The sequence below is a fragment of the Labrus mixtus genome, chromosome 9 (assembly GCF_963584025.1).
Source record: "Labrus mixtus chromosome 9, fLabMix1.1, whole genome shotgun sequence".
Lineage (NCBI taxonomy): Eukaryota > Metazoa > Chordata > Actinopteri > Labriformes > Labridae > Labrus > Labrus mixtus.
Window position 1 is genome coordinate 12,810,309 of NC_083620.1, and position 23,940 is coordinate 12,834,248.

Here is a 23,940-nt window from a genome sequence, read left to right on the forward strand (position 1 = left end):
GTTGTACATGCTTCTTTTTTCAATGGTTTACAGGATGTATGCAACCTCTAATTACAAATAATCCCTAGGATTAAGCAGGCATGTTGAAACAGTTTGTGGTCAATTGTCTCTGTCTCACAGTGTAACATTATTAAAAAATAAAGGTAACAATAGAAACAAAGGTCATCTAGAGGACATATACTGTATGTAAGTGTTAATAAGGAGGTTACAACTGCATAAGTCAAAATTGTATAAATGTACCAGCTGTCCAGTGGTTTGGTGCTACATTTATTCTGTCCCCAAAAATAATAAGACCTACTGAAAATATTAAAAGAGAATGGTTGCAGTTTTTCTTGAACATAAAAACAGTTAATCTACCACAACTGTCCAAGCACTGTTTAGTTTGTTTGGGGACAGGTGGGTCATCTGCAGGCAGCAAGTACATTGAAGTAGTGCTTAACCTACATTCAGCTATGTCAGATCAAGCAGTCTAGCTCACTGTCTTGCTTGTGAGGAGTTAGGTTGGCAGGGCTTTGGGGCACAGATGCTTGGGCTCTCTGTCAATGCACTAGATCCTAAAGGGCAGCCAGTTCTGTGCTGAAAACCAGCCAGTTATAGGGCTCTGGCACGTGCTGTTCATTGATTGAAAGCTGCATGTCAGCCATGTGAATGTTCTTACTGATACTCAGGTTTCCTCCAACAGTAATATGACACTGTTATGTGAATTTAAACCCTTCCCAGTGCCAACAGGTGTGATTATAATAGTGACTGTGTTATCTGTATGTTACCTGTAAAGGGTTGGGTTATATCCCTGAACACATTTTTGATTAATATTGTTAAACTATAATCAAACTGATGTTTAATGCAATGATATTACACATTTAACAAAACCCTGTACAAGAAGAAATATGAGTTGAATATTCATTTAAATAACTAATTTAGTTCATTTAAGAAATTGAACATATCAGATATTTTTTTAAATCATTGATCACCTTTCATTCATGCCATTCTCTCTTGTCTGGTTGGAAATTACCAGACAATGTAAAGTATGAGGTTGCCAGAAGAAATAAATCTGCAGATCTATTTCTTTTTCTCAGATATTTTTGTCACTCTAGCTTTTAGTATTCCAAGCTCACAATTCATGTACAGTTTCTTTTTTTATTTCAGTTTCAAGCCATTTTTATGATTTTCTAATTAACTGCGTACTTAGGAAATGAAAAGAGAGGTTTTAGAGCATGGACGGTAGAGGTGACACACATAACAAGAACATTTCCCACAGCCCCGATGAGTAATAAGGACACCCTGTGATGTCCACCGTCTGCTTGTACAGTTCAATTTGCTGGTAAATTAACAGCGTCTTCTCTTGTGGTAGTTGTGCTCAAATATGATAATTTTAAACATGTTTGTTAGCACAACACCCGATTCAACAGTTGTTGTCTTAAATAAAACAAAGCCATTAATGCAGTCTTGCACTGCAGTATTAACATTGTTATGTTAAGACCAAAAACATGAAGGGTTAAGTGTTTAGGATTTCATAGTGTGTAGTGGACAGCAGAGATCAAGGTTGTAAAATACATTCAGTGACCCTTTGACCCTAATATTTGTATGTGTTGAATTTCTGTGCTGGAATGAAAAGTAAACCTTGTGGATGTGCACCAAATTTTAGAGAACATTTAACAATGGTAATCATTGTCAACCAATTATATTGTGGACCAATGTCTGGCCAGAAGTGATACTCTGTTACATTTGCTGCTGACAGTGCGGACAGTATTTTAAACCCACATGTTCGAGTACACTCTGCTTGACAAACTACTTGAAGACACCTTTTTAAATTACCCAGAGCAGTGTTTTTTTGTATTCCACATTTTGTTTTTTTAATAACCTTTAATATTGGTATACATTGGGGGGAAAAACCTGATATCATAGACCCATATTGACCCAATAATATCGGCTGTATTAGATCTACTTCATGAAACTGAGGGCATTACTCACATGACTTTTTAATCTATTGGCAGCAATCAAAGACTGTATAAAATAAATTAATAAATGAAAAAAACAATAGACTGTATTGACTTTCAAAGGCTGTGATCAGCTGTGAGTCACTGTCAGTAATACATGCATACCTGAGGTGTACGTAAATAAAAGAATATATAGATCTGATAGAGCAGCAGAAATTGGTGTTGGAGGAACAAGCTGTTAATGTGTATGATCCATATTTATAGCTCCTGTGGGGAGATTTTAGCTGGTTATAAAACTGACTGAAATTAATATTGATGCTTCTATGTGACCTACGATAGCAAACAAGACCACCAGAACAAGACTGATAATTTCTATATAGAACAGTTTGAAACCGCTTCTGCCAGGTGGGTGTCATACAAAGTTAGTGAACGCATACTGTTAGGGCTTTCCTACTTGCAGAAGACTCTTGAAAAACTCCTTCTATTTGCCAGAGGAACTGTATGATTGAACACAAACAGCTACATTTTTCATTCAGACTTCACCAGGAGTTTCTCCTGCCAGACCCCTAGTATTCCTACTTCTAGTGAGCTAATGTGAGAAACCAGCAGGATATTCTCTGAAGAATTCAGTTTGAGCCAATGGGAATGGGGAGTGACGTTTATATACTGTGACTGAAGTCAGTGCATAGAGTGTATGCACGAGACCGCTACGATCTCCTTCCACCTAATTAACGGCTATATTACGTTTTCTGTTCGTCAGTATGTTGTTCTTCGCTCTTTTGTTGAAAGTGTGATTCCGTTGAACTGCACGTAGCATTGATATAAAGGCAAATACTCTCATTATAACATTGTATAACGGACTCTGTTGCTTTGTGCACTACTTCTGCGTCTTTTTTTTTCCGTCACGTCTTACCTCAGGAGACACCCCCCTCCTGTATGACAGGGATAGTCTCCAGCTGTGAGGAGCATATGTGAACAGCCAGGTCAGGAGAATCTCCGGAGCATTCAGGAGTGCATATGTGAAAACAGCTTTTGTTTTCATTTTCAAAGCAGATTCATAGTACAAGATTAGCAAAACGAAAAGGCATACTGGTTTGGCCACAGGAGGCGCCAAAATTGACACAAATTAAAGTTCCTCATAGAAGCTTTAAAGTCTAAACACTGTTTTGTCAAAAGAGCTGAAATATGGCTTGTTAAGTTCCCTTAAGCAATCATAGTCGGCCTTGAAATTTATGACTGTGAACCCGCAAACAACAACAAATGCTCGATGCAAAACACGTCATGAATGTCAATGCATAAATTATGCAGCTGAAATATTGCCGTTTACAGTGACTCTTTAACAACCATGCGAAATACACAGAATATTAATTTTTTTATCTTTACATGAAAATCCAGGAGCTTGTTGGCCAGGTGGAGATTAGAAAGCAAATAGAAGGTCACAGCAGGAGGTCACAAACAAAACAAAAATCTGCAAGTGTCTACATGCTGCGTTGGCGTTGTTCTCTTGCAATACCAACAGCAATACACACGAGTGTCACTGCAGTACTTATGTCTTAAGTAATCACAGTGATTACTGCACATTGTGCCAGAATGGTCAGCTCAGTGGTACACTCACCCTGGGGTGATCTAAGCACAATAGGTGATGATAGGTCAATGCACATTTTTGTTTTTAATGCAAACTTGGCCTGCACTGTAACTGTCACAGACAATGAGCATATGCACAGTTGTGCAAGAGCTGTCACTGGCTTTATTTCAAGACTTTGCTCATATACGCAATCTGTGCATGCAGGTGGTACAAATGTGCAGCCATTTCACACTCTAGATCTTTTTGAAAATTACATTGTTCTTGATGGAATAGTAATGGGGTATTTTTTTTTTAGCTCATTACAAGCACAAGTTAAAACAACACTTTTGGCTTAAATGTTTGTAATGACTAAGATCTATTATAAACATTATATATTGAAGCTTCTGTGAGGAATCTTGAATAAGCTGACTGAAAAAAATACTGATATACTGAAAGACTATTTCTTTATGTCTTTTAATTAATGCCTGTAACCTCTGCCATTGGGTCAGTGTCAGTTGAGGCAAAGTTTCCTGATGAGGGATAAGTTTGACTTTTAAAAGAATGCATGGTGAAACTCTTTTATCAGAAAACAGTTTTTACACATGTACAGAGGACAGGATCAGCAAAGACATATGACCAAAGGCCTTTTCTACAGGGTCCTAAAAGATTCACTCAAACCAAAAGTTCCTCAAAGTTGCATTACCGGTAGTTACATTAAAATGTGTGCGAAGTAGCAATATACAACCTGGCTTCCATTCCTTACCTGAATGGATCACAGCTTTTTGGAAAGGGCTTACACCTTGTTCAGGCCCTGTTTCATGTATAGAGGTTATAGTGATGCAGAGAGTCTTCACTGTGTTCACTCTTCAGTAACTATCAAAATGTGTATTGTAATTTAGATAGAAATAACCTGATAATAGATCAGGGTATTGATTGACTGAAGTCTTTATTTTGAACATGTTCCTTTTTTTTTTTCCAAGACAAACAAAAGAAACAAGAGAATAATGCATAATGCAACAGAAATGTGTATTTACATGTTGACTTTACATGTTTGAAAAGGAGTAATCTTGAGCTTAAAACTTATCCAAATATGCTTTTCATTAAAATGCATTGAACTTGATTCATAATTTCAAACTCAGTCATACAAAATAAAATAAATATGATTTTTAGCAGATTGCTGTTTTCCAGAATAGAATTTTTCACAGACGAATCAAAGAGAAGTTGGTCGTCAGGCTAACACCACTAATCTGGTCACTGCTATCACAAAACACTAGAAGGCACAAGGCACATATTTTGACACACTGTCCCCCCACCCAAATGCAACCTTGAAATCTTTGCCTTTGTTTACAGCCCTTTCTATGGAGAGGACTTCTACTTTGAGATCCCACGCCCTTTTCAGTGTTTATCCTTCTACGTTTACGCCAAGAGCGTTTTCCAACGAGACCTCCCCGTCGGTAAGTTGCATTGAGTACAAAAGTGTTGCACGAGCATTTTTTCCATCTGAGTAGACGAGTTGTGTTCTATATATTTTTGTGTTTGTTTCTCTACAGGCAAGGTGTCAATACGAAAGGATGACCTGTGTAATTACAGTGGAAAAGAGCACTGGTTAAGCCTTCATCCAGTAGATCCTAACTCAGAAGTCCAGGTAAGTTCTTTGAAATTTCAATGTTTATATATGATTTTCATAGTGATAATTATTTAGAACTTATACAATCAATTTTATTGATTGGCTGCATCTGTTAGCCCCCCATTGAAAACTGGATGTCGGTGTGCAGCACTGTAGTCACAGGCACATGAAATTCAATATGCAGGAATTATTTTTTTTCTTTCTTTTGACACCAAGACATAAAAGTAGTCAAGTATTTCTGAGACATCTTCAGTGTTTCCTGCACCACTTCATAGTTAAAGCGGCCATCTGAACAACACACGCCCTCCCTCTTCAATGCGGTTGTTAAAAAACAACCAAATTGATTAAAATCCTCCTGCGTCTGTTTGTGAGATCCAACAGCAGCTCCGGATGTTGTTGGATGCTCCCTTCGGATCACCCCTCATTGTTCAGGTAGCACGGGATCCGCTTATCATTCACTATACAGATGGAGGTATATTCAGTCTATTAAAATATATTTCTAAGCAAGTTTTTTTCGCTTTCTCACAGAGACAAGTCTCGTTTATCATGCGGGTATCACTTGGTGGTTATGAATGACATCAATTAGAAATGTATTGTCCGTAAAGTAACATCCTGCTGTAGTCTGTAGCTGCAAACTTTGACAAACAAACTCCTATACACAGTGCTGTGTTCAGTCCAGTATTTCTGAAGTTGTCATCATGTCCCTGATGAGGGGTAACAAATACTGTTATTGAAATGAAGCAGCTTCATCACAGTCATTAAGATTTTTAAACTTCTAAATAAAAAAACGAGTCCAGGTTTATCTAACTGCTTATGCTGCTGATTATTATGACTGCACACAAGATGGTAACTTAGATTTTGCATACTGCCTTAATCTAGTTTGTCATTGTTTTTTTAAACCACTTCGCCCGTCCAAAGTCTGAAGAGGACATATTCTGATAAGAGAACAGTACTCCTTGCGGTTTGCACGACTTATGTCATTGAGTTTCTGTGCATTATTTGATAGATGAATTTGCAGTTAAAATGAAGAAAATGGTCTGATGGTGAACCATGCCAATCTAGTTTCTACCAAACATATGTATTTCTTTGATCGGATAGTTTTGTTGTTTGCTTTTTCCAGTAGAAAGCATGGCGCTCTATCACTTCTCTGCTGCTGTAGCTAACATGTTGACTTTAGCTGCCATTAGCCCACGCCAGACTATTCTGGGTATTTGCTGCTACACTGATTCACTCACAAGTAGACACTTTCAGCTGCAGAGCTACATCAGTACTGTAAGTGATGGAGGTGTTATAGTACAGCCTCTCTTGCTTGGTTGGCAGTCAAACAGGATGTGTGTGTAGCCTGTAAATAGTGTTAGCTCACATTCCAGTTAACATGCAATGTCCTTAGAAACAATATATCTCTTGGACATTTGTATTACCCAAAGGTGAGGACATCTAGTTTTAATGTGAGTGTTAATTTGCTGAGGATGTTTGCTTATTTGGATCCTTGCAATGTATGAGGATTGTATTGGCTCAAAGGCCTATCTTGCATCAGAAAGATCTCCTCGCCAGCTCAGCCAAGTGCTGAATTGCAGAGACAGAGTGCAAGTATGTGGGCGTTTTGTTTAGCTCTCTCTTTCTTGCTCTCTATGTCTCTCTATCTCTCTTTCTCTCTCTCTCTCTCTCTCTCCCATTTTCTTTTTTCTAACACATCCGAAGGCGAGACCTGCAGCCTTCACCACATCCGAACCCCAAAGATCTCTTTCAGTGATGACAGAATTCACAGCTGCTGTGGCTCCTGTCACCCATATTGCCTCCATTAACATAAAACGACATGTTACTTGAGATTTAGCTGGGCCTCAGATCAACCTTAACTAAAGAATGAAGAGACAGAACTTTGAAAATGACATTAAGAGAAATGAAGTCACTGAGAAAAAAAGCACAAAATTGTTTAACATAAATGTATTAAAACAGAATATGTCCCTTAATAATGTAGAGAAGGGTTACATTTCTCACAAACATGTGATACAGTACAGATTTGTATGTTGTTGTTGTTCCTTTATTAACTTAAGGTTCCACTACAAACGTTGTATTTGGGCTGTGGCGTGGTCCATCGTCTTGTGATTTGAATCTTCTCTTTTTTGTGTTGACTAGGGGAAGGTTCATTTGGAGATGCGATTGAATGAAGTGATCACAGAAAACGGCTCAGTGGGACAACACTTACTGGTCCGGTGAGTACCAACATAATCTGGCTTTCAGTCCAGTGAGGCCTGATAATAAAGATTGTCTTTTGAGCCAGGGAATATTTATTAATAAATCAGTCCATTTAAAGCAAACAAGTTGAAACCAAAGTCCTTTAAATTAGAGGATCAGGTATAAATATTTTCCCATATACCTCATGAGTAGAAAAAAAACAAACTACTCCTCTAAGGAATGAGCCTGATCTAAAATATTGAAAGAGGAAAAGTAAAGAGAGGTGAACGGAAGACATTGGACATAATGTTTGAATCCTCATTCACCCTCAATTATATTTCACTCTTAAAAACTATATATACCAGCAGGATATAATATAAATAAAGATTAATTAAGACATGTATCAATCAGGTTCTGTTTTCTGTCATTTGTGTGGTTTGTTGAAACATCACACCTTCCTGTCTGGAACAGCTTAAAGGTTTGTCGTCCTTAAAAATCACAAAACAGGACAAACGTTTCACAAGCTTTATTTCACGTATAATAACAATATTTTTATGCTGTTATTTTTAGTTTAAAGTGCAATCACTGAGAAAAAATAGTTGTATATATGTTTTATGGTGTAGAGGCATGATTTTTCTTTTCTTTTTAAAAACATATTTCTTGTACTAGTACTTTGCCTAGTACTATATTAACATAGTTAACTGTTCAAAGAAAGGAATAATGTAAAGCTTGTTAGAAAGTTAACTTCCATTGCTACTTCAAGCTAAACCTCACACCTCCACCAAGATGACTTAATCTGTGTGCTCAAAACTGTGGCCACAGATGTCAAATCTTATAAATTGTGGGAACGGATTTGCAAACTGCTTTTTTTTTTCTTACCTTAGCCTTTGAGGTCCAAGTCCAAATACTATCCTTAAAAAAAATCATTTTTTTTGTCGAGTTGATACACTTTACCTGCACTTAGCTATCTACCTGCTGCTTAGAAAGATAATAATTCTCACAACACGCAGTAACTTGCAGCCAGCATTTATTTGGACAGCTATTTATGGAGTTCCAGTCAATGATCAACCCCAACCACTTGATGTAATATTTTCATAATATTGAAAAGAAAAGATTTTTAAGAAACGTGGCCTTTTCTTTTTTCAGATTATACATAGGAGGATGTGCTGTTCATTTAGGATAGAGGTTGGTGTCACAGAGTGCACATTCAAGTAAACGTGTTTGTCAGAGCGCAAGCTGCTTTGCATCTCTCCATTCATACTTGGACAGCAGCGTGATGGGGAGGAAGTGATGGCATCTGAGCAGGAAGCCTTTGCTTCTCACACTGCAACCACTGTGGTTTTCTGCTGCCGTCATTCACTGTCACTTAGATGTTGTGTTCGGCTCTCTCAACATGCATAGATGATGAACACTACAGGCTCTTTTGTTTTTGTTTTTCCTGTATGATCCTGACCAGAGGAAGAAGCACATTTTAAATCAAGGCTGTCAAGCTTATTGTTGCACACCTCTAGTCATTCTGAGGCCCGTTTCAGAAAGCAGGTTTAGTACAAACAGAGAGTCTGTTGACCCTGAAATGAGGGAAACTCTGGGCTTTCCGTTTCAGGAAGGAACTCAAACCTGAGAAAGAGGGTAAACTAAAGCCCATACCAGGAAGAGAGGTAACTTTAGCTCTTAGGGCCAGATTTACTAATGGTTTGCGTGTCTTAAAACGTGTGCAAACTTGATACCACCAGCAAAAAAAGTGCTATCTGATCTATCTGATTGCGTCTTTCATACGAGCAAAACAACACGCATTGTCCATTTAGTACGTTTGCCTTAATGTATATTCAATATGGGGCGTTTCTGCCCTAACGTGCAAAATACTGGGAGGAGAAAATGCAAAGAAGTTAAGTTAGTACAAGCATTGAGATTTACCAAGCCTGGCAAAAATTGCAGTGATTGTGACGGTGTCTGAATTTAACAACTTTGAAAAGAACGTGCTAACCCAGGAGACCAGTGTTACTCACAACAGGCTGCTGTTATTGTAGGAGGAGACACAGGCACAATCAAAGAAGGCATAAAGATCGCGTTATTTCCCACACATGTATATGACAGCATGATTACACTGCAGGCTATTGTTGCCTATTTAAACAAAACTGAACATCCACAGCCTCTGCATTCTAAAGACTTTCAGCATTGACATCAATGTTTTCCTATTTCCCTCTTTTCACGAACATTTAATCTTAAACTGGGATTACCTTTTTCTCGGGTTGTGCGTCTCTCCCCTAGCTCGTGCCCTCCGGTGCGCTCCTCTCCATAATGCACTCGTTTCCCCCCTCTATAGCCCCCTGCTGCTACTCCCTAGGACGCTTGGATGGGGGTACCTAACCACTGCTTGTACCCCCGTCTTTGATACCTCTTTACTGTGCATTTATGTCTGATCAGACACAGCGTTGGCCAGCTGTCTGGTGCGCAACAATGTGCCGAGTGTCGCGCCTTGTGTGGTACTCTTTACTTGGGAGCTTAGTAAATCAGGTCCTTAGTCTGTTACTATGGTTACTGAGTCTGTAACCCTAACCTGGTCGGGAGCAGGTTTACTTCAACGAAGCCAGAGTTTCTCTCCGTCTCCTCCAATTTACAGAACCAGAAACACTGTTTCATTTCATTCATTCATCCATTGAGTCCTTATCACACACGTGTGTTTAAAATCCAGGTTGTCATAATAGTATCTGTGAGGCATACTATATAAAACATACTTTTCTTGTTGAACATTGTATGTCCATTAGTCGAGAAGCCTCTGGGATGAACGGGCTGCTTTACTAATCAGGGAGTTACATTCACATCAGATGAGGCCTAATTAATGAAGTTAACAGGACATAAGGGAGGAGACATTTATTAGTGTGAATACAGAATTATGTTGGGCATAAAGCTAACGCACATTGAAGTAGCCACTCAATGATATTTACTTGTTCTTTAATATGTCAGATATGATAAAAGTAAGGTACTACCATTAGCCTAGTTTGTTCTAGTTCGCTTTTCTCACGCTGGATTGCACCTAAATGAAAACACATTTTAGGTTCAACATCATTCCACCAGTTTTTTACCTGAAATATTATAAATGTGAATACATAATAAATAGACTACATTCAAATTTACACATTTGACTCAAGCAGAAGTTTTCTCCAACACCACTTTTTTTGTGTTCATACTTGATGTATGTCCACATTAGAACATATATTTCAAGAGGATTAAAGTATGAGGACGTCTTTTTTTGTCACCCGTTTTCATGGTGCATTGTAGAATCGAGGCTCCATTAATGTTGGCTTTTTATAGTCATGCTGAATACTTAGTGAACCTACTGAGAGTTAAATGAACAAACTCAAATCAGCTGTTCTGGAACTGGAAACTAATTTTCCCATCTAAGGGTAAATCAACTCAGAGATCGGGGGTAGACAGAGTTTGTTGAAGCTTCTTTCTGAAACGGCCCCCTGTTGTTCAGTGATGAGATGAGTGAGATGGAGCTGAGTTAAGAGATACAAAGGAGACTATAGGGAATATTGTCATGACGGCCTGGAAGATGATACATAAACATCCTGACATTGGCTCTGCTTGGTTTCTCCCTCTGGCCTCACTTAGTGACAGCCCAAATTCATTCTTAGTCTCTGGTGACTTCTTCTTAGCAGCCACATCCTGTTTAGGGTGCCAACAGTGTCTGTTTGTTGTCACCTGAAACACCTTTGAAAAAAGCAGTGGCCCCTGTATGCAACGAGCCAAACATGAGGGCAAAGCACTTCTCCTACATGAAGTCTGCAAGCACCACTCTTACTGTTTTACTATATATCCATAGACACACCACCTCCACTGTTTAAAGGTGTTGTATGTTAACCTTCTGGATCCAATTTCAGATTTGGGTAAAAGTGATTAAAGTACAGCAGTAGTTAAGAATTATTGCAACATTAAAGTGCATTTTATGTGTGTGTCTGTAGTTGTGTGTATTTGGCTGTGTGGGAATTTGACTCATTGAGGTCTTAAAATGTGTTGTTCAGAAACCTGAATTGTTTCTGAAATTCTATTTTCCCATTGTAATACAGAGATGTAATATCCTAAGTAAAAAGAGGATTAATAGCACAGCGATATCACTTTTTTAGATGATGGGCTTCACACACTCATTTTGAATGGTGGATTGTGATAATTATGTTAATAAGAAATATGTTCAACCTCTAATAATTCTTAAAAATATCACAACTTTAAAAGTTAATTTCTCAATCTTCAGTCCATTTCATGTACCAACACGTTGTTTGTATTAACAGTGTTCCTCCCTCTGTCTTTGCGCCCTCTAGGATAATCGAGTGCCAGGGACTGCCTTTGATCAGTGGACAGAACTGTGACCCATATGCCACTGTGTCACTCGTTGGACCTGCCAGGTAACTACGAGAGCCACACACACACACACACACACACACACAAAACAATACAACTGTTATACTCTTGGTTTTGGTGTAGAAATGGCTTGTTTGCTACTTTTTAGCATGACTTTTCTTCATAATATTTCAACATAAAATGGAGACTCCTATTTTGGAAAAGCATTATGCCGTTTTCCCAACCTCCTTATTTTAATAAGCGTTATTTAGTATTAACTTATTGTTTACATGTGCAGAAATAAGAACAAGTTGTAAATAAGATGTATTTTTCGGCGTTTTGTGCCTTTATTGTAGAGATAGGACAGCGGACAGAGTCAGAAATCAGGGAGAGAGAGAGTTGGGAATGACATGTGGGAAAGAAGCCACAGGTCGGATTCAAACCCGGGCCGTCCGCCTGGAGGACCACAGCCTCTACACATGGGGCGCGCGCACCAACCAATGCGCCACCAGCGCCCCAATAAGCAAACAGTTATTTAGTGCACGTCACAATACCCTTTAACTTAACATTATCCTGTATATATGCTGGGTAAACGTTCAGCTTTTAATAAAATGGTTCTTTTTGAAAATGTTTAGACTGATATATTTCTCACTGTTCAAGGCTTTTTGTCTCAGGCTTAAATTTCTGTTAAGTATCCTGAACCTGTAACATCCGTTAAGACTACATCTGAGGATCATAAGTTACACGTCAAGGCACAAAGTGTATCAAGAATTCAGATTTGAAAGCAACAGACAAACCAACCGGTTCTTTAAATGTTAAAGCAGCTGTAAAATAAGCTGTAATCACATTATATCTAATGACAATGTTGTTTGTAGTGATGAATCAACAGCCTTTCACCACCTGTATGAAAGAAGCAAGAGTTTGAGAGTGTTTGTAATGTGTCTCCTCAGGTCGGACCAGAAGAAGACAAAGGTAAAGAAGAAAACCAGCAACCCTCATTTTGAAGAGACTTTCTTCTTTGAGGTAAATTCTGCACCTGCACATTTGGCTGTCGTGTCACATGATTTAAAATAAAATGGGCTTTAAGTTAAATCACAGTTGAATGACTTGGTGCCTTAACAAGTCTCGTCATGTTCATGCTCAGGTCACACGGTCCAGCAGCTACTCTAAAAAGTCTCATTTCCAAGTGGAGGAAGAGGACATCGAGAAACTTGAGATCAAGTGAGTTTTTATTTTCTCCCTCATCTATGTGTTTCACTTTCTGTGACCACCGTCCCTGCTTTCCTAAATATAGTTTTGAGAGAAGATGAATAATGACTAATTTTGAGGATAAAGAAGTGAATTTAGATCTGGTGTGTTCTGACTGCTGATAGAGAGCCCTGCTTTCTGGTTAAGGATATGTGGGGCTTCCGTCAGAGTGGACTGATAGCTCACTGGGTAAGACTAGACAGAGTCTAAGGTAAACACTCCTGCATGGTTTTGAGGTTTGGATTTGAGGTGGTTTCAGTGCACGGTTATTGTATTGGCTTTTACACATGGAGCAGGTAAGCACCACTTAGAAATAAAATGTATGTTTCCTCCTTTTACCAAAAAGTAATTGATTGTGTATGTGTTTGTGCAGAACATACACATGTGGTTTGATGTAAGATGATGATGTTTATTTACAGATGAGACACTTATATCAGTTTCCCCTCCTCTACATTTGCAGAGTGGATTTATGGAACAATGAGAATCTGGCTCAGGATGTGTTTCTGGGAGAGACACGGGTCCACGTCAAGATCCTGCGAAACGACCACATCCACAAAGCCTGGTAAGGAATCCCATATTACCGTCCACAAGGAGGTTCAAATGAAAAAAGGGACATTATTTGGGTGTGGTCAAATCATTTGCTTCAAACAAATACAAACAGGTCATTTGTTTCTTCTCCTTTCACATGATTTTCATAATTTCCTCAGGCCTACCTCAGTCAACTCGAAACACAGGCATTAACACACACCTACAGTCTGCTGTATTCACTTTGTTGTAGCTGTGTTAGCAGTAGGTATCAAGCGTTAACATACATGTTTCAGTGTTTAATGAGTCCTTATTGTATGACTAAAATGTGTATGTAATTATTTTTCTTATCCAACAACCAAGCCTATAGTGTTTCAAAATGTGAATGATACACTTTCTAACATCAAAGTAAAACATTGTTGAAGTAGAGTGATACATTACAGTCATTTATGCCCAACCCATCATTTTGACCATATTTTGAATTCAGTACATAAGCTGGCAGCAGTGCAATGTGCCCGTTTAGAGAAATGTGACTTTAAGATCAAATAAGAAGATGCATCCCTGTTCTTTTGTCAAAACAGAAGTAGAGCTTATTCAACTGTAGAAAACATAAAAACATACTGTAAGGAATAATGATGACATCCTGGCCTTTCTTGTTGTTTTCTGACAGACTTTAAATCGATGAATGCTGTTTGCAATAAACAATACTAAGACAGACATTGTCACTGTGATGTCTTCCTCTTAGCTGCATGATTAGGTAGAGCTCGTTGCTCTGGAGTCCTCTGTGATGCATCTCTGTCTTGAACTCAGGTGTTACCTAATGAAGCCTGTAATTAAGAAGTCTTTTTTTGTGCAGCATAGATTTGAGAAATCTTCCTATTCAGCAGGTAGGAGCAGTTTGTCCCTTGTGTGGGTTTCTCCTCGTTCTGCGTCAGTGTAGGTGATGTGGGATTACGCCAGATAGCAATCTGTTAGTACATGAGGGCTGTGAGCGCAGTGCGTGGGTGGCTTTTTGCATGGTGGCAGTACCTCATGTCCTGTGTTTATGCTGGAAATTATCCATGTTACACACGTTAAAAAAAACTGTTCAGCTTCATGCAATCAGCACAGGTGATCTGTTGTCATCTTCAGAGAAGCATCACAGTACTTGTGTATCATGATTACAGATCAGTGTACGACGCACAGGCCTGCAGCATTCACCTGCAGCTCTCAAAGCACTGCATTTAGTCAGTGTGTGTTTTGCTCCACCTGTTGGCTGTAAGTGAGACATGCATGCAGCAGAAATAGAAGATATTTTCTATAAAGCAAAGTGAATTATTAAAAAACTTGAGTTTGAAATGAGAGTTATTAAGTTCTCTAGAGCTGTTTGTGTGGCTTTATCTGACATTTGAGAGCAGGGAAACATCCTCTAGGTGCTTTTATGCAAATGATTCATTACACACAGTAAACACTGCTGTATTTTATAGACATCTATTTATAAGCTTGTATCTCTCTGATTTATTCACTACATAAAGTGCTCATCGGAAACAGATAGCCTAGCGGTCATGTTGCACGTCTCATGTACAGAGGCTACAGTCCTCATTGCATTGGCCGTGGGTTGAAATCTGACCTCTGCCCTTTGCTGCATGTCATCCCCCACTCTCCTCTCCAAACATTACCTGTCTCTCTTCAGCTGTCATATCCAAAACGTGCAAATATGGCCAAAAATCTCTTTAAAAAATAAAAACTGGTATGTACTTATTAGCATGTTTATTGATGGCATAAAGGCTTATTGTTGGACTTATAAAGCATTAATTAATTATATTTATACTTCAACACTCTACTGTATATGGATAGAAAGTCAGTCATTTAAAACATTTATTATTTTCATAATAGGCTTGTCGTGCAAAATAAATAATTTATAGGCATAAAAAGATTTATAATGACTTAATGTTCTACTAATATAAATACAAGTAAGCAACAAGTAAACAGTGATTATTAATGCCTTGAGGATGTTTTGCAGGTCTTTCAACAGCACATTTATAGAGCGTCTGTCCATCTGTGGTCAAACAGGTATCTCCTCCAGCCCAAAGGGAATGGCAGCAAGTCCAAGTCTGATGATTTGGGATCCTTGCGTTTGAAGCTGACCTACATAGAAGACACAGTGCTGCCATCTGCCTGCTACACACCACTCTGCAACCTGCTGCTCAAATCCCCAGATGTGAAGGTATGACAGCAGCTCAGGTTGAAAGAAATCCTAGAGGGAAAGCCTATTTTAGGTTTTAACGTTTGTAGTTCAGGAAATTACAAAATCCAAGTTAAATCATACTGGGGCATCAGGGAAATACTCAGAATATTTCCTACATGTTTGGATCATGGAATTGAGCAGCTGCATGCCGTCTTCTTTTTTTCCATGTACTCCTCTCACTTCCGCTCCTCCTGCTTCTCTCGTCTTTGCCTCTGCAGCCTATCTCAGCATCAGCAGCACACATCTTGGGGGACATCAACAGAGAGCGATACGAGGCTGTTCTGCCCATGGTTCGACTGCTGCTTCACCACAATCGCTTTGTGCCTTTTGTCTCTGCTGTGGCAGCGCTGGAGCTGGACAACACTCAGTGAGTACTCACATGTGCACCCAAACAGTGCAGCGCATGTACACAGGAGGAAGTAGATGTGAAAATGCCTCCAGACAAATGTCATGACCCACAATGTTGCTTCTCTTTATTTGATGTTGTACTCGTGACATAATACCTTGATCCTATGATAATGTAACCAAAGTTCAGCCATAATGAAAATGGTTTGCATGAAAGACTTAGCATAGGCTCATACTAAAAGAATCCCTTTCAGTCATCACTTCTGACCTTTTAAATATGAAACAGCAAATCCTAAATACAATTCATATTCAAAGAGTGCTTATCAAGAATGCTCATATGAAGTTTATTAGCATTATGATAAAGTTAAAACGCAGTCTAACAGTGTCACTTCTCCCTCCTGCGTCTGAAAGTAGGATTGTGTTTAATGTCATATCCAGATGCTGAAACAGGAGAAGGAATGATGGAAATAATTACAAAAATAAGATGTAGGCCATAAAAAAATACAGATGTTCTTTTTCTTCAATAATCGGGCGGGACTGTCAAACACTGAAATGATCGTATGGAAATGTGTTCAAAACAGTGAAATTGTTGTGTTGGTTTTATTTCTTTGTCCATAAAGGGAGGCTAACACTATATTCCGTGGCAACTCACTGGCGACACGCTGCATTGACGACATGATGAAGATTGTGGGAAAGAATTACCTGGCGGTTACACTCAAGCCTGTAATAGATGAGGTATGAGTAACAAGGACACACACACTCACACACACACACACACACATGCAGTGCAGATGCCAAAGTGTTCATGAATCACTGAAGTCAGAATGGAAAACTTCACCTTAACAGCAAGCAAGGTGTGGGTGTGCAGATGTCATACTGTATGTAGGTCTGGAGTTCTGACAGGATTTACTTTCCAAACAGTTTGAAACAATGTCCTTCTGCTCTTAATTCAATTTCTTATTGAATAATTGGACTTACTTGTTGTCTTTGTTGCCCTCCTTACGTCTTTGCTTATTTCGTATTTAAATGTTTGGCCTGACCCTTATTTTTTGTCCCTTTCCCTTCTGAATGTTTTTCATAGATTTGTGAATCCAACAAGACATGTGAGATAGACCCTATTAAACTAAAGGAAGGGGACAACGTGGAGGTCAACAAGGTAAATGTTCTCACCTCATTTTAACCCGCCGTTTACAGACCTGACTTTTAAGCACATCATTTGTTTCATTTTTTGGTTTCAGTGATCATAATTCCTTCTCTTGATCAAATGTATGTAATATATTACACCTGTTTCTTGGTGTACCCCTGCAGGAGAACCTTCAGGGTTATGTGCAGAAAGTGTTTTCCTCCATCACCCAGTCCAGCTCCAGCTGTCCCCCACTTATGTGTGATGTCTTCAGGTCACTGAGACACTTGGCCTGTAAACGTTTCCCAGGTAAATGCTGGAGCCTGTTCAAAAGGCTGCCAATTAGTGAGACAAGTTCCCTTCTTCATTACAGTAGCTTAGTTGCCTACGTGATTAAAAGAGTTTCATCTTTCAGTTTGATTGTTAAGTCGTGTTGCTGATTGAATAGGTCAGGTTTAGAAAGCCATACTCATTTGTTGGTATGTTTTTCTTCTCTGAACAGCTGACCCACATGTTCAATACTCAGCTGTTAGCAGCTTTGTGTTCCTGCGGTTGTTTGCTGTCGCTGTCCTTACTCCACATTCGTTCCAGCTCCGTCCCCACCATCCCGTAAGTGTTATTCCCCAGCTCCGAAATCCACCATTTCATAGATACAGTACAGTGCAAGGCTAACTCACACTTTGTCGTCATCGTCCCTTTTCTTTGAACTCTAGGATCCTGACATATCCCGAACACTCACGCTCATCTCAAAAACAATCCAGACTCTGGGCAGCTGGGGTAGTTTGTCCAAAAAACTGGTAAGATTTATGGTGACTATTTAGTAAAGGAAGATTAGTGTGTCACTTCTTCTGAAGAATCATCATTACCGTACTTATTAACAAAGCCATACTCAATACTTTGATGTAACATACCTAATGTTCTTCTTCAAAGTCTACAGTGACTAAAACGTAGTGTTTTTGAAACTGTCGTAAAAATTGTCAAACTTTTTTTCCTCTCTTTGCAGTCAAGTTTCAAAGAAAGCTACATGTATGACTTTTTCAAATCATTCCAAGAAGACAAGTGCATTGAGAAAGTTAAAAAGGTACTCCTTGTTATACCCAAACATCCACACAATGTTTCTTTATCATGTCAAATGTATACACGGTAATAACAGTCACTTTTGTTTCCAGTTTCTCGATGAGATCTCCTCCAACGTCAGCAAGGAGTCCAGCCGGCTGGAGGACGCTGTGGTTCTAAAGGAGGGGTGAGGGACCATTAAGAGTCGAACCAGGATGAGTGAACAATTCAAATGTTTTAGGATACATTCTAAGAGAAGCTGCAGGGAATAGTGTTAAAGGAAGTAGCAGCAAAAAAGCCTGCTGGGAACATTTACAGAAAACAGTTTTTGTCTTTTTGTAGAGGAACTTATTGCTTCATTGAACACATATTCAGTGAGATCAGTGAACCAGAGCTAAAGCTTCTGCAACTTAGGAATACTTTACTATTGTGCTTGTCTTTATGTGAGAGGATAGTGGATAGAGTTGGATATCGAGGAGAGAGAGAGATTGGGGAATGACATGGAGGAAAGAATTCATGGGTCGGACTAAAACCTGGGCCCGCACACTTGAAGGACGTGTATACTACTTGAACACTGACAGATAAAGAATCAGTGTAGATACATTCTTTGGAGCCTTATCTATGTAGTGAAGTTTGAAATAGCATGGTCGCAATCATGCATGTTTGTTGGTGTCCTTTTTAGGGAAGTACAGAAACGTGCCCAGGGGAGGAAACGCCTTGGAAAGAAAAACTTTAAGAAGAGGTGGCTCCGAGTGACCAACAGGGAGCTCTCCTACCACAAACACAAAGGTGAGACTGATTTAATACCATCATATACTCCAAACATAAATACTCTCATCCAGAACCAGTCGCCCCAAACCTAACAGAAGAGGGCTCAATGAAATTACTATAAAGTACCATTCCCCGTCACTAGATGGCACCAGAGTTAAGCCATTTTCCCACACAGTGAATGTGCCAAGTTATTGATTGGATTGGAATTATTTGTCCAAAGTTGTTAAACAAAATATTTAATATGTGGGGAAAAATCAAGGCAAGGAGTTTCTTCAAACTGCACATGTGACTTTTAGGAGTTATGGGCTATTTTATCCAAACTTATAAAGTAATGTGTCACAAGTAGGTTTACTTAGACAACATTTATCATCACACATTTCTCAAAGCTTTAATACTAGCACCATCTCCTCAGGAAAAGGTGACAGACTGTTATGTGAGAGGTGTACTTAGTGTAACAGTCTGTCTGTAGTCAGTCAGTTGTGTCACTATCTGATGACTTCCAGAAACACTTATTCTATAACACATATTAACGCTTATTCTATAATCAATAAAGGTTTGATCTTAATAGTTTCAATCTCTTTATCACCATCAAATGTACGGTATCTACCTGAGTGATGCATTAGGATTACATTTTGGCTTGCCGGCAGTAGACACAATGTCAATATTTTGACAGTGATTGAAGAAATTTCTGGTTTCCTTAAGAGTGCAAACCTGCCATCTAGTCTGTGAGAAGAATACTTAGAAGCCCACAGCAGCAACTACTTTCACAATGGGAGGTAACAGGAACCTGTAGGTTTGAACAGAAAAAGAACTCCGACTGTTGCTTACATTATTCAACATGTATTTAGTTTCTCCCTCACACCTCCCTATATTTATAACTTTACAAGAAACACAATATTAATGCAAACACACAGAATAACATGCAGGCTGTTTGTTCTTTTGTCACTACGTATGGGTCTTCTCATGATGTATTTCACCTCTGCTTTCTAGGGAAAGATGCCCTCTGCACCATCAATGTCAAGAATATCCAGGCGGTGGAGAAACTGGATGAAAGTGCCTTTAACCGCAAAAATGTAAGCCAGTTCTCTGAGACACCCAGTTATCACCTTTAGAGTGGAGCCTTTTTCTGATAATAACTTCAGTCCAAGAGCCGGACTCCCAAGTAGAAGTAAACGAATGATTCAATAGCATCACATCCTATTTAATGAAAGTGTAATCAAACTGGGGGAAGTGTCCTGGAAATAACCTTGTAAATAATGAGTGCTGATGGCTTGGCTCATAAGATGCTCGTGTTCCTCTTGTTGCCAGATGTTTCAGGTGGTCCACTCTGAGAAGCCTCTGTATGTACAAGCAGGAAACTGTGTGGAGGCCAGTGAGTGGTTGGAGGTCCTGGGCCAGGTCAGCCGCTGCAACGAGGGACGCCTGGCCACCTTCCACCCATCAAACTACAGCAGCGGAGCCTGGCAGTGCTGCAAAAACCAGAGTAACAATGCAGCAGGCTGTAAGCCCTGCACAACGTGAGTCTCAGCCCACACCATCGTCATCACCAGGATGAGGAATATGCCATCTCTAGAGTGTTCAATTGTGGTTCTGCTGTTTTGTGAGAAATAAGCCCACATTATAAACACTTAATAAAACTGTTCACCGCTTTTTTAAATCCTGCCAGCAGGGTAAATTTGTCCAACCATAATGATTAGAGCCCGATGAAATCTGTTTTATTTTTTCCCAAATTACGTTTTATTCGATTTTTTCTGAATTCTGTATTTTACGATGCGTTCCATTGGGTCAGATCACAGATAGAAGTCATGGAACATTTTATCACATCAGGAAATGGAGAACTTATCAAAAATATATTTTCCCCCCCTTTTATTTTTTTGAGATAAAAGGTGAAATTAATGAATTAAGAAAATTTGATGCGACTCTATGTATGGAAACGCACGTGAAACGTTCATAAAGACGTGGTCTGTACGGATCATAGACTGTGTTCCATTGCACTAAAGTCAAACAGGTATATTTCATAGCTGGCGTTCCCGTGTGTGTTGGTGTGTGTCTCCGACATGCAGACAGCAGAGCAGCAGGAGACACTGTTGCTTAGCTAGATGTGCTTAAAACTCAGCATATTTTATAAAACACTTTGATTGATAGGAAAACCCAGACTTGTTTGTGTGGTTAGTTGTATTCCTTTAATCCCACATCTAGAGAGAACTATTCAGTTCATTTGTAGTCACTGTTTTACTCTATTTGTTAAAAAGCTCGAGATGATTGTTTTACGTATCATTTTTACTCTTTGTAATTTTTTTTTAGAATACATGGAATGTCAGAAAATACCCTTGTGGCTCTGCTAGATCTGTGTTTTCATTCAGAACAAAAGGAATTATAACATCCTGACTTCCCTCCTGAGTAACACTTTACCTCTCTTCTCTTTCAGCACCGTGCTGGCCAACCTGCAGCTGGACATCGACTGTGACCGGGAAACTGAGAGAGTTTTCTCCCTCCTTTCGTCAAATGATACCAAACTACAGAACATGGAGGGTCAGTGTTTATTTATGAAGTCTGTTTATTAGAGGGTAAGGACATGCTGGCAGCTCTTCTTGTCACTAAATGTTCCCAGCACTATTTGTGGATTCTTTGAGCGTAACATCATTTTAGGAGATCATGACCATTAACAATGATTTTTACAAGCATGCATGAGTATACAGCATGTTGGATTCCAAGTTAAAACAATGACTGCCTACATTTATCAAACAATGTTGTGTACATAGTTTAAGACTACAAGCACTTTTGAGGTAGTCCCTTAATTTGAGGTAGTCCCTTAATTAATGTATGTTTGTATGGACCAATATCAGGTTTAGGGTTCAATAGAAAAACAGACTTGGAGCAAGAAGTCACAGAGCACAGTAGATTTCAGGGGCCGGTTTACTTTGTCAGAAGTGTTTGTGGGTCTTCTGATTAGCTTTAGAAACCCTCTCACCTCCTCCTCAACCTCCAACAGTTTCTTTCAGACAAGCCAACTTCCCACCCTCTTCACGCAGCGTTAGGCCCGCTGTGTGGAGGTGAAAAACCAGCCGGAGTTTGAACTTCTCTCTCAGCTCTGTTGTTTTATGTATTTTCCTCTCAACTAGTCTATTGTTATGTGAACAACAGGAGCCGAGTGCACCAGCTGGGCGTAAAAAAAAAAAAAGGTCTTTTCCCTTCCGTCCCGACAAAGCTACAGCCGACTTCATGACTTAAATCTGCAGTCTAACTGAGAACCGTTGTAGCTGCACCTCGACTTATCATGCGCGTCCACATGAAGGTTCACGGAGAGGTGAGGGTTGCCATGTAACACATTTCCATCCTGTCTAAAATCTCCCGTCCAAATAACGTCATTAGTTAGTGGTTTATGTTGATAAAACAAACACGGACATGAAAGATCATTTTTACTGATAGCGATAGAGTTGTATGCAGAATGTAACGATCCGAGTGCAAAACTGAACAACACCAACACATGAGCTCATGTGTTTTTAAGGTGGATGAAGTAAAGATGCTGCGTTGAGCTAAGGAAACGCTTCTTATGACCTGACATGTTGTTGTCCAATGAACATCATCTCTCCCCTCTTACTTTGTGATGCCCTTCATGTCCGCTTTGCTGCACTGTCTTGAATTTCTGAGTGTTGTCAATCACAAACGAGTAGCCCTAGTTTTTAGGATACGGATAATAACCTGCATCACGGTTTTCTTTAAATTAATAATCATGACATAATGATAGAGAAAAATTGTTTGAGTCACATTCAGCACCTACAGGCCGAGGACAGTGCTGCGTTTCTGTCCGACACTGTGAGGGAGATCACTCTGGTCACTCGCTGAGTGTGGGGAGGTGATCATCTCAGTGCAGTGTCAGATGTGTGTGTGTGGTCCTGATTTGGTCCAGGTGTGTTAAGGTTATATTCCCTTGAGTTGCAGCGCTCCTTGCTGGCTCATTGTCTCACCATCAGAGATAGTGAGAGGTTATCTCTGTGTTTCATGTGTTGTCCAGAAGTGTGTGATTTTGCATAAGCACCACTTGACTTTCATCTGTGTGTTTACTTCAGTTTCTAGCAGATCTACAAGTGTAGTTTGTTGGTGCTGGGAATTTCTGACCCTGCCTTTTTGTTTCTTTGTAAACACCTGATGGCCTTTGTGTCTCAGCTGTTCAGGGGTCTCCCCTTTAATCTGGTTTCTTGTCAGCTGCTTGGCAGCGGTGGTTTTGCTTCTAGTCTTGTTTTTATTTAGAAAAGAGAGCCTTGTTGTTTGTCTTATTTGTTGTTTGTTTGTGGTTATCCCTCTGGGATAATTTTCCCACTTTAACCAACCCTTACAGATGCATGCTGTAGTTAAGAGGAGGGCTCTTTCATTTGAACAGGGCTTGTTCGGCTAAAACAAAACCTTTGGATCGGCTCACTGAGTACATTTCCAGAGTTTGTCTGATCATGGGTAACTATCTCCTCGTCATAATGCTTTTTCGATAATCATGCTATGTCTTATTTCTGTTTTTGTTACCTGTGTTTGTAGTCTGATTTTCTAACTTGCGCCTGCTCCAGTCTAGGTTTCACCCAGGTGAAACTCAAATGGTGCAACTGGTGCACAGGGTGTAACTTTCAGTTGGTTATAAGTTTCAGCTCTAAGCAGGACGTACTCAGAAGCAGAAAGTTTACAAAGAGAGAAACTTTTCTGTTTTCAAAGTGGTCAGACATGTTGAGTTCAGCTCCAATATAACCTGACCTTAAGTCGTAATGTTGTGTTTCCTGTCTGCAGATGCATGTGCCAGCATGGCAGTGTACCAGGGCCCTCAGCGGGATCAGGATGACTACTCCAAGTTCACTATTCAGGAACCCAAAGAAACCTTTCAGACACTCAAACAGCTCCGAAACGTCATGGAGGAACTTCAGAGGCAGCATATCATCAGAAGTGACACAACAGCGAAATACGGGAGTCTGTAAGTCCATGTGACATTAACACGTAGCACTCAGACCAAGCTCCCACTCA

General features: G+C 39.5%; 1 protein-coding gene across 1 annotated transcript in view; it reads left to right on the forward strand.

Annotated features, from left to right (window-relative positions):
• The window catches only part of rasa2 (RAS p21 protein activator 2), a 31,173-nt gene that overhangs the window by 3,946 nt on the left and 3,287 nt on the right, over window positions 1-23,940 (forward strand). Inside the window, exons 3-23 of the mRNA XM_061046320.1 lie at window positions 4,852-4,955; window positions 5,052-5,146; window positions 7,265-7,341; window positions 11,623-11,706; window positions 12,592-12,664; window positions 12,786-12,862; window positions 13,350-13,451; window positions 15,467-15,620; window positions 15,860-16,008; window positions 16,607-16,721; window positions 17,068-17,142; window positions 17,295-17,418; window positions 17,612-17,718; window positions 17,823-17,906; window positions 18,113-18,190; window positions 18,279-18,352; window positions 18,848-18,954; window positions 19,927-20,009; window positions 20,245-20,453; window positions 21,365-21,468; window positions 23,710-23,890. Of these exons, the coding sequence (XP_060902303.1) occupies window positions 4,852-4,955; window positions 5,052-5,146; window positions 7,265-7,341; window positions 11,623-11,706; window positions 12,592-12,664; window positions 12,786-12,862; window positions 13,350-13,451; window positions 15,467-15,620; window positions 15,860-16,008; window positions 16,607-16,721; window positions 17,068-17,142; window positions 17,295-17,418; window positions 17,612-17,718; window positions 17,823-17,906; window positions 18,113-18,190; window positions 18,279-18,352; window positions 18,848-18,954; window positions 19,927-20,009; window positions 20,245-20,453; window positions 21,365-21,468; window positions 23,710-23,890 (2,256 nt within the window). The remainder of the gene's footprint in view (window positions 1-4,851; window positions 4,956-5,051; window positions 5,147-7,264; window positions 7,342-11,622; window positions 11,707-12,591; window positions 12,665-12,785; window positions 12,863-13,349; window positions 13,452-15,466; window positions 15,621-15,859; window positions 16,009-16,606; window positions 16,722-17,067; window positions 17,143-17,294; window positions 17,419-17,611; window positions 17,719-17,822; window positions 17,907-18,112; window positions 18,191-18,278; window positions 18,353-18,847; window positions 18,955-19,926; window positions 20,010-20,244; window positions 20,454-21,364; window positions 21,469-23,709; window positions 23,891-23,940) is intronic.